Source organism: Gallinula chloropus, assembly GCF_964237585.1.
Source record: "Gallinula chloropus genome assembly, chromosome: 4".
NCBI classification, from domain to species: domain Eukaryota; kingdom Metazoa; phylum Chordata; class Aves; order Gruiformes; family Rallidae; genus Gallinula; species Gallinula chloropus.
In genome coordinates this window covers 43504790-43515717 of record NC_140088.1, presented here as the reverse complement: position 1 = coordinate 43515717, position 10928 = coordinate 43504790, and the positions used below count along the sequence as shown (strand labels likewise).

Genomic DNA, 10928 nt, shown 5'->3' with positions numbered 1-10928 from the left:
GCACTGCCCGGGGCCTGAGGGGATGGAGAAGCTCCGGAAGCTGTGGCGGGGCCGCACGATGACCTTCGGGGTCCCCCTGTTGGTGAGCACAGCGGGGAGGGGGGCACCGGCGCCGGGGAGGAGGTGCCGCGTCTGGGGGAGGGCCGGAGCGGTGCCAGGCCCCGCCCCGGCGGCACCGGGCGGGCCCCGGGGATGCCACGGTCCCGACGCTGCCTGAGTGCCGGGCGCCTGGTCTCCGGAGGGCACGGCGCCAGGCTGTGTGCTGGGTCGGGGAGGCAGCGCGGGGAGGTCTCTCGGTGCCCAGTGTTCCAGGGTGGATGAACCTGCGCTGGCAGGGAGCAGGGACGGGTCGTGTATTAGCTGGTGGGCGACGCTGATGAGGGGCTGTGTGCCCGGAGGGGAGATGAAGGGAGGGCGTGGGCCGCGTCTGCCCCCAGCCCGCGGGCTCAGTGCTGGCCTCTGGAGGTCAGGGGGAGGGTTTTAGAACATTCTCACAGAATCACAAGGTTGGAAAAGATGATCGAGACCAACCGTTCCTGTCCTGTGCTAAACCCTATCCCTAAGTACCTCATCTACCCGTCTGTTAAACACACCCAGGGTCAGTGACTCAACCCCCTCCCTGGGCAGCCTGTTCCAGGCCCTGACAACTCTTTGAGGGAAGAACTTTCTCCTAACATCTGATCTGACCCTGCCCAGGGGCAGCTTCGTGCCATTTCCCCTTGTCCTGTCTCCTGTCACCTGGCTGAAGAGACCATCGCCCACCTCTCTGCACCCTCCTGTCAGGTCAGTGTAGGTGGCGATAAGGTCTCCCCTCAGCCTCCTCTTCTCCAGCTCCCTCAAGCCACTCCTCATAGGATTTGCCCTCCAGCCCCTTCCCCAGCCTGGTTGCCCTTCTCTGGACTTGCTCCAGGACCTCAATGCCCTTCTTATGGTGAGGAGCCCAAAACTGGACACAGCACTCGAGGTGCCGCCTCACCAATGCCGAGTACAGGGGCACAATCACCTCCCCAGACCTACTGGCCACACTATTTCTGATACAAGCCAGGATGCCTTTGGCCTTAAAGTATTCTTAAAGTAGTTAAAGTACTCTTAAAAGTGTTCCTAACTAAAATAGTATTCCTAACTAAGCAGTGAGGTCATTGCATCTTGATGTTCCTTAAAATGCTGCTTACATGCATGTCTTTCTTTAGTTTTGATTTTAAATGGCAACGGCAGTATTGGTCTGATAACTTGTACATGTAAGTAAATAGGAAGAATTTGAATTAAATTAGTTCATAGGCTGTAGTTACAGTTGTGCTCAAAGTGTTAGGGGAGGTATAACTGCTAGAGCAGTTGAGGTTAGAAAAGATTGATAAAGGAACAGAACAAAATCCTAGGACAAGACAGCATGATAGATTGCAGCTGCCTGTCGTGGGAACCTGTGCACATCAGAGGAAAAATTAAAAATTCTGATGCACTTACGGATAAAAACTTGGGAAGGAAGTCAGAAGCAGCAGTGTGCCTTGATTATGCACTTCATGGCTCACTTTCCATAGAAAGATTAGAAAAAAAAAAGCAGATTTAAAGGTGGGTAAAGAGTAGGGCAAAGGGTATTTCCAACATTTTTATAATACTGCTAGAGAAATTAGTGTCATCCTCACATCTGCAGCAGCATGCCTTAGACAATGAAGTGCTCCAAAGGTGAATAGTGACATTTGTTAGAGTAAAAATCATTTAAGGCCAATTATTTTCTATGCAGTAAGGACTTTTAAGTGGAAATATTCATGCAGTTGAATACACTGAAGTATCTTTTCTCAAAATATTCTTGAAGACATTTGTAAGAAATGAAAACATTTTAAAAGCCCAAACAAACTAACAAACTAGTGTGGTAATACCCCAACTGTATGAATCATTTGCATCAGCAATTTGGCTCCCAGAGCTTGCAGACAATCTCTTCATATAACACCTTTCATAAAGTGATGAGCACAGTGGCACAGCTGTTTAGGTATCCTGCTGCATGTATGTGTACCTAAAAGCCTGTCCAGAAATGTTCTGCTTTCATGCTTTCACTGAGTTTATTTTGCCTTCTATTTCTTCACATCTTTTGCTTTGTTTTTTGGGGGTTTTTTTGGAGCACCCTTACATTATTTATTAATCTCACCTTTGAGTTTGAGTTTGGGTATAGTTTCAGGTCTCAGTCTTACTGTTTACATAATTATTTGAGGGTTGCTGCTTCTCTTTCAAAATGAAGGGAACTCAGGCAGGTTTTTTTACTCTCTGGCTAAATTTTAACTCCATAAAGGTTTTGGGGAAAACATTACATGATTAAATTGTAGATACTTAGAGATGGTGACCTAGTGAAGAAAATCAGTCACCCTTGCTTTTCAACAATAAAAACAGCAGATGTGATGCTTGATAGGTGTGGTTGGTGAGGAGATGCAACTGATACACAAGATCATAAAGCTTTCTATATGTTGATAAATTAGCTATTGAGAATTGCACTTCAGAGAAAGTATGCCAGAGATGTGCTTCTTATCATTTGATCTCTCAAAGAATTGAAAAAATAGTATAAAATGTAGTTATCAGCTGCCTTCCAAATCAAAAGGTGTCTTGGTTGGGGTGGATCCTGCAGAAATAGTGTGGGCTGTAATAATGTGAAAAAACAGCAGTGTCATTATAAGGCACAGAAACTTGTTGAAAGTAAAGTAAGTGACACTTGCAGCCTACTCAAAATCCTCAGCTGGAGTAATTTTCCCGCTTTATGGTGCTAACTATGGTGCAAACTATGAAGTATAGAGAAGAGTAACGTAAAAGGTACACCAGACAGTCCACTCTTAAGGGATGCTTGAAGGAATTAATTTATTTTAGAAAGGTCTGAGAAGTTCTGTGCATCACATGTTGAGAGTGGTGGTTGCTTTTCATAGCTTGGGAAAGAAGTACCAAGCTAAATAAGATTTAAAGCTGATGTTAGGAAAATACTCCTCTTTGTTGGAAAAGAGCACTTGTGATACATACTTGGGGTTTTTAGGGAGAGGTTCAAGAACCATCTGGAAGCAATGGCATAGATTTTTTCTCAGTTCTGCTTTAGCACTGGAGCTCAAGGCTTCAGTGTCCCAGGTCAAGGAAGACCTGTGGTTGTCCTTTTGGCCCTCCCAATGGTTTTGCTTGAATTGCCATTGGACATGGCAGAATTTTTTTGAGGCTGGTTTCTTTGGCTTTGTACTGCTTAATTTTATTCTATTTCTGTTGCTGCTGAGCTCTTTCCTCCAGAGACAATTTTATATAGAGAAATATTCTATTATATTTCTTTCCAGGGTTTCATGTCTCCTTGCCTTAAAATTATTCTCCCCTGTGAATACTTCAGAATATTGCTGTGTTGCTGCTAAAGCCTTCCCAAGGAGTAAGAAAAAGGGAAATTCATACAATTCTTGTCAGTTACCCAACGTTCTATTGAACTCTGAAAGCATTTCAGCAGCTGAACAGAATTGTGCTAAAAGATCAATTACAGCAAAAAAGGCACTGAATCTATGCACAAAATCAGAAGGAGCCTTCATAACACTTTAAATTCTGCTGGATTTGTTAATACTGGAACCAGAGGTTTCTGTTAGATTTGTGCACCCTGTGCATCTTATTTTTCACTAAACAGATTTTCTTTATTCTTCAGTACTGCTGGGCTTTTCTTAAGTACTGTATTTTATTTAAAAAAAAAAAAAAAAAAAAAATCAAATGGCTTTTATATATTCCCTTGTTACATCACATATTTGAATGAAAAGTCCCCATGCCACTTTGAATCATAGAATCATAGAATGGCATGGGTTGGAAGGGACCCCAAGGATCACACAGTTCCAACACCCCTGCCACAGGCAGGGACACCAACCTCCAGGCCTGGAGCTACACAAGGTTGCCCAGGGCCCCATCCAACCTGGCCTTGAACACCTCCAGGGACGGGGCATCCACCACCTCTCTGGGCAGCCTGTTCCAGCACCTCACCACTCTCTCTGTAAAGATCTTCCCCCTAATATCTAATTTAAACCTTCCCTCCTTCAGCTTTAATCCATCCCCCTTGTCCTGCCATTATCTACCCTTTTATAAAGTTGATTCCCCTCCTGTTTCTCAGCTCCCTTCAGGGACTGGAAGGCTGCAATGAGGTCCCCCTGCAGCCTTCTCTTTTCCAGGCTGAACAAGCCCAGCTCCCTCAGCCTCTCTTCATAGGGGAGGTGCTCCAGCCCCCTGATCATCTTCATGGCCTCCTCTGAACCCTCTCCAACAGTTTTACATCTTCCTTGTACTGGGACCCCAGCTCTGGACACAGGACTCCAGATGGGGCCTCACGAGGGCAGAGCAGAGAGGGACAATCCCCTCCCTGTCCCTGCTGCCACCCCTCTTCTGATGGAGCCCAGGATACCATTGGCCTTGCGAGCTGCAAGAGCACACTGCTGGCTCCTGTTAAGTTTCTCATCCACCGTGACACTTGTAAAGTCTCCAAGATTAAAGAAATCATAGTTCAAAGTCAGATGAGTGTCTCATTATACCATGCATGCACAAATATATTTAATATTTCTCACTGATTAGTGCGTATTATCTTGTTCCTTTGTCCTTTTGGGCTTGGGGCTGTTAGAATATTACAGTGCAGAAGGGATTTTTTTGGTTGATCTTTGAACTGCAGACTGACAACAGCTTTCAGAGTAAGATGTGTAAATCACAGTTTTCACTCATACTTTCTCAGAAGATAAGATTGTTTCTTTGTGAGCACCAAGAAGATTGTAGGGGGTAGGAATTAAACTTGCAGGAAACCTTGATTTATGAATGTTTTCTTTAACTCTGTAAACTTGACAGATAAGGTATCTCTGCATGGCATAAAACAAGCATGCAGGAGAGTGATGTAACTTGGCATGGAATATCTTAACAGCTTGAGTGCTGCAGGGTGAGTAGTCCTAAAGCATTGGTAAAGATGGTAACATCTGTGTAGATGTTGGGATGAATTCCAGTGAACTTACAGATATATCTGTAAAATTTGCTGTTTTGATGGAGGGCTGTGCCACCTCTGTGGTAACTTAAACATCTTTGTCATCTGTATCGACATCTCCATTGGGGGGATTCTTTCTTTATCATGTGAAGCTTAACTACTTACAGGATGCATGGTTCTGTTTTAGAATCACAGAATGCTTTAGGTTGGAAGGGACCTTAAAGATCATCAAGTTCCAACCCCCTGTCATAGGCAGGGACACCTCTCACTAGACCAGGCTGTGCAGGGCCCCATCTAACCTGGCTTTGAACACTGCCAGGGAGAGGGCATCCACAACTTCTCTGGGCAACCTGTTCCAGTGTCTCACCACCCTTGTAGTGAAGAATTTTTTCCTAATATGCAATCTAAATCTACCCCCTTCCAATTTAAAACCATTCCTCCTTGTCCTATCACTACATGCCCTTCTAGAGAGTCCCTCCCCATCTTTCTTGCAGGTCCCTTCAGGTACTGGGAGGCTGCTGTAAGATCTCCCTGGAGCCTTCTCTTCTCCAGGCTGAACAAGCCCAACTGTCTCAGCCTGTCTTCACAGGAGAGGTGCTCCAGCCTTTGGATCATCTTTGTGGCCTCCTCTGGACCCATTCCAACAGTTGCATGTCCTTCTTATGTTGGGGACTGCAGAACCGGACACAGTGCTCGAGGTGGGGGTCTCACAAGAGCGGAGTAGAGGGGCAGAATCACCTCCCTTGACCTGCTGGCCACATTATAGAAGAGCTTGTGTTGCTGCTGCTTTATATTCCACACTCTTGTCCAAGAAGGATGTGCTTGTCTGTGTCCTGTTGTTGCTTTGATGCTTCTGTAAGATCTTGAGGGAACAAGTCTCTTTGGTATTACAGCTAGTGTCATACGTGTCTTGGGAGACACTGAGAGTGTGAAGTTACTTCTCTAGTGCAGTTAAAATGCTCGAAGGTCATTCAAAGGAATTTTTTTTTTAAGACAAGTATATATGGTGAGTCTGGATCATTGAGGAAACATGTTAGGATTTCAAAATTGCAAAGCAGTAACAGCTTTAAAGCACCTGTTAAAAACCTGTTATTTCATATGCATATTTCATTCCAAAACTTGCATTTGTGGTTCTGTCTCTGATTCTAGACAAGGTCATAAGGAAAGTATAGATGCAGTTCCAGTTGTGTTGTCAGTGTCTTACAAGGGAGAAATTAAATTCTGAGGAGCTGAAGTGACATCTCAGCAGACAGAAAATAGAGCCTGTGTCTCATTTGGTGATACTTATTGCACACCTAAAATAAGTGTATATAGGTAGTGCTGCAAGTTTCCAGTTTGTGGCAAGCTGCAGCATCCTCCGCATCTATAGCTGTAGATTTTGACTTCATTTTTGTGGGCTTTTTTTCCTCATCCTGTAATGACAGTGTTTTTACAAGTACTTTGGCTGCGCATCTCACTCTCCTGGATCCTGTCTTGGTGTTTTACATGTTGTGGATAATATTGCATACCCCCCCAAGAGAAGATAAGGGTAGCTTGGAACAGGGAAAGATTTTTATTTTGGTGAGTAAACACGTTCCTAAAATCTATTTTTGTCAGTGTTTATGCACACAGACTGTACTACAAAGCCATCAGCATTGCTGCCTTGAACAGTGCAAGTTTAATTCAGTTAACACTTTGTCAAGAGAGGCCAAGAGTCTGTGTCATGCACAGGCAAAGGAGAAAGGTCAGAGTCCCCAACAATGCTGCAGAAATATGGTCGGTGCTTCTAGGCACAGGTAGAGAATGGCCATGGCATCTCAGGCCCTTGGTAACGAACCAGTTGCCTCTCAACCTTTTTGACCAAACAAAAAAAAGCCTTTCCCAGACATCAGGACATGAATTTGTATGTCTGGGGATTAGTTTTGTTCACTGGGGAAGAGTCACCTGGAATTTATGACCGGTGCCCGGAATGTTTTGCAAATATTGCAAAATGGTAATTCTGTTGTGCTGTAAGTCGCTGAAAGGGAAAGTTTTAAAGGGTAATTGGTAGGGAACTGTGGTGGTTTGGCCCTGGCTGGAGGCCAGATGCCCATGGAAGTCACTCCATCTGCCCCCTTCTCAAGTGGACAGGGGAGAAAATACATATTGAGAGGCTTAGGAGTGGAGATGAGGACAGGGAGAGATCATTCCACAATCAGCATATGAGCAAACCAGACTTAACAGGGAATAAACTGCGTCTGATTGTTACCCTGATGTTGTGGAAAGCCAAAATCCGAACTCCCTAGGCCTTGGTGGCTGTGAAGCAGGTATTCTTCATCGCAGCGCTGGGCACACAGGGGACCGACCGCCCCTGCTAGTGCGTGCGCCGTTCAAGACAACCCTTCCTAACTTTAAACCAACTAGTTTTACATATTCATTGTATTTCTAAGTAAAGGCAGGGTTATACATATCATTTCCAGTAAGTCATTTACATTGACTCCTCCCAGGTAGAGCATGCCCAGTAACGCTCAGGTGGTCTTCTGGTGGTTGTCAGGGATGAAGGCTGGATGTCTTCCTCTTGGTGAACTTTTTACCTCTTCTTTCAGCGCGTGTTCCTTGTGCTTTTCTTCATGGTCTATAAGCATCACCCTGTTAAAACTAGTTTCAACTTCCAGCAGGATGCACCTAAACAATTGCAACATATTGCCCCTCTTTAATTGGTTACTAATTTACAATAGAGTCATGAGAGACATTATGCTATTCTACAAAATCATGTTAACTAGTTACTTCCTTACCTCTAAGGTTGTTCAGCTTCTGCAGTTCAACTATGCAAAGCTAAAGGAAGGAAGGTTTAAATTAAATATTAGGGGGAAGTTTTTTACAGAGAGAGTGGTGAGGTGCTGGAAGGGGCTGCCCAGAAAGGGGGTGGATGCCCCATCCCTGGAGGTGTTCAAGGCCTGGTTGGATGGCGCCCTGGGCATCCTTGTGTGGATCCAGGCCTGGAGGTTGGTGTCCCTGCCTGTGGCAAGTGGGTTGGAGCTCTGTGATCCTTGGGAGGGCCCAACCCCATGCCATCCTATGATTCTATGATCTCTTTTTTTATTAAAATAACTCTAAGGCTATATAAAATCACCTAATTTTATGCCAATTTCTTTATCTCAACGCAATCAAAACAAAGTAGGATAATGAGAAATAAACCCAAATCTTAAAACATCTTCTGCTACTCCTCCCTTCTTCCTGATGCACCCTCATTCCTCCCCAAAAACCTTTTCACTCAAACCCAAAACAAGAACGTATGTTTTTATCATTTAAATGTATTTAAATAACTTTTTCTGAAGTTTTCTTTAAATAGAACATTCTTTATTTCATAAAAAGCTGCTGAATTCCTAGTCCTGGGACACACTAAATACACTTTTCCCCACAGATGATGGAAAATCTGGCCATAAAAGATGATAGAAATATGGAAAATTCTTCTCCTGAGTAATCACATTTCTAAGCTCTATCATTGCCATTAGTGTGAATGCCTAGAAGCTGTTATTACATTATCTTCTAATAATTGTATGAAACAGAATTACTACAATCAGCATTTTTCACTTTCAGATATGTCAGTGTTATTGTTAACATCATTCATATTATCACCTTGAACAATTCATAATACTGAATTGCAGCATTTTTATTAATATCTATTGCTTCCTGCAACTTTACAATAAAATTTGATGTATGCAGAACAGTTGATTTAAATGTTAATATGCTTTTGAGAGATGAATACAAGGTAATGAGAAGAGAATTTTGACTTCTAATATTTGCAGATAAATTGTGATTGCCTGAAAAAGCCTACAAGTATTACATTTGTAGCCTGGAAGAGCAATAAATACAAAACTCTTTTTAGCATTTTGAAATGGTTGCTCCCAATCAGCGAATCAGAGTGTCATTCTTACGCTTCAGTGATTTGTGTTAGAAATATTGGGTCTCTAAGCTTACAGTGAAATACATCTTTGGCTCCTGCTGCGCCTCTGCTTTGCATCTCATGTTCATCTGTGTGTGTCTGAATCCACAGCAGGGCGAGGGGCTGTTCTGGACAAAAACCACCCCCTGAACTCTTTGTGCTGGAGTGGAAACCAGTGTGTTCAAGCTGAATGAGCTTCTCTGGACTCCAGTTTGTGCAGTCTGAATTAGCTCACTTCCATTTTCCAGTTGACTGTCAGGCTTTAACATTTCCAAGCACATCTTTCCAATCAACACGTTAAACTTGGCTTTTGATTCTTAATTTGAGTACTTTTTTAGTTTGCCTAACTTTTATTTCCAGCACTCTTTAGTACCCTGGATTTCCCCTCTGTTCCATTTAAAAACATAGAGGGTGTATTTGCATTGTTCAGTGCTGTTGGAATGGACTGATCTGGTGCTCCAGGAAACTGAGGTTTGATGTTGAGCCTCAAGACAGGAACGTAAGTACAGATGCCAGTTTTCACTTTGTGTTTAGTCCTGCTCTGTCTCCACCTTCTTCCATCAGAAGAGGGGTGGCAGCAGGGACAGGGAGGGGGATTGTCCCTCTCTACTCTGCCCTCCTGAGGCCCCAGCTGGAGTCCTGTGTCCAGAGCTGGGGCCCCCAGTTCAAGAAAGATGTGGGACTGTTGGAGGAGGGTCAGAGGAGAACACGAAGATGGTTAGAGGACTGGAGCACCTCCCCTACAAAGAGAGGATGAGGGAGTTGGGCTTGTTCAGCCTGGAAAAGAGAAGGCTGCAGGGGGACCTCACTGCAGCCTTCCAGTACCTGAAGGGAACACACAAACAGGAGGGGAATCAACTTTTTGAAAGGGTAGATAATGGCAGGACAAGGGGGATGGATTGAAGCTGAAGGGGGGAAGGTTTAAATTGGATATTAGGGGGAAGTTCTTTACAGAGAGAGTGGTGAGGGGCTGGAACAGGCTGCCCAGAATGGGGCTGGATGCCCCATTCCTGGAGGTGTTCAAGGCCAGGTTGGATGGGGCCCTGGGCAACCTTGTGTAGCTCCAGGCCTGGAGGTTGGTGTCCCTGCCTGTGGCAGAGGTGTTGGAACTGTGTGATCCTTGGGGTCCTTTCCAACCCAGACCATTCTATGATTCTATGATTCTTTGAGGGGTGATAGATATAAAGACCTAAGATGAGTCTTTACTCTGAAGTACATTTCATCTTCATCCTTTGTCCCATCTCTGTCAATAGGGAAGTATTACTTGAGTAGCTGTGGTTCATTTTTACATCCTTTACAGCAGGTTCCAGTTTATTGTTGTTTTGAGCTGGGCCTAACACATCACAAGAACACCATGAGATGTAAGGAATTCCTTACTGCACTGTACCTTGGCTAGATTTGAACCTGGGAGTACTGAGGATGATAATTTTACAGGTAATAGAAATTTTGGCTTTTGGAAGATTATTAAGTAAGAGAAGGTGGTGTTCAGAAACTGCAGCTTGACCACCACAGCAGGCTTGGTTGTCAAACCGCTGCAGCTGCTGAATGAAATTCCCTTGTCAAAGCTACCAGCCCACGCAAGGTGTGTAATGCAAAATGACAATGCTGTGGCTGCAAATGCCCTTTTTAGCTAATCACACTGAGGAACATATGGGTTTGCCTCTTCTACATTGTTCTTAGATGGTTTTCTATTAAATATACTTTCTGTGCTTTCCAAGGTGTTATGAAAGGGACATTTTAATGAACAATGGTTTTTGTTTTCTTCCTAAGACATAGGAACACTGTAAGGATACAGGCAGATTGTGTTGTGCTTTGACCTGTAGCTATACATAATTGCAACCTTTAAAATCTTTTCTTTGAACACACTCTATACAGAGCCAATTAACCTGATACCTTGGGTCAAGTTTAATACTCTGCAGAGAGCTCTACGTACAGGGAAAACTACACTCCTCTCCTTTATCAGTCGCTTAGGATTGGCACCAGTTTGTGCCAGCTGCCGTACCGGATTGCCATCATGGTACCCATGCAGGCAGGATATCCCACCCATTTTTGAATGCAATGCATTTCAGTTTTTCTGCA

General features: G+C 44.1%; 1 protein-coding gene across 2 annotated transcripts in view; it reads left to right on the top strand.

Moving 5' to 3' along the window:
* COX16 (cytochrome c oxidase assembly factor COX16) overlaps positions 1-10928 on the top strand; it is a 54357-nt gene continuing 43429 nt past the window's right edge. The window contains exon 1 of one of the 2 annotated variants that reach the window (XM_084264038.1): positions 1-82. In XM_084264038.1, coding sequence (XP_084120164.1) covers positions 23-82 — 60 coding nt within the window. In that variant the 5' untranslated portion in view covers positions 1-22. The remainder of the gene's footprint in view (positions 83-10928) is intronic. The other variant, XM_084264039.1, reaches the window with a different exon arrangement.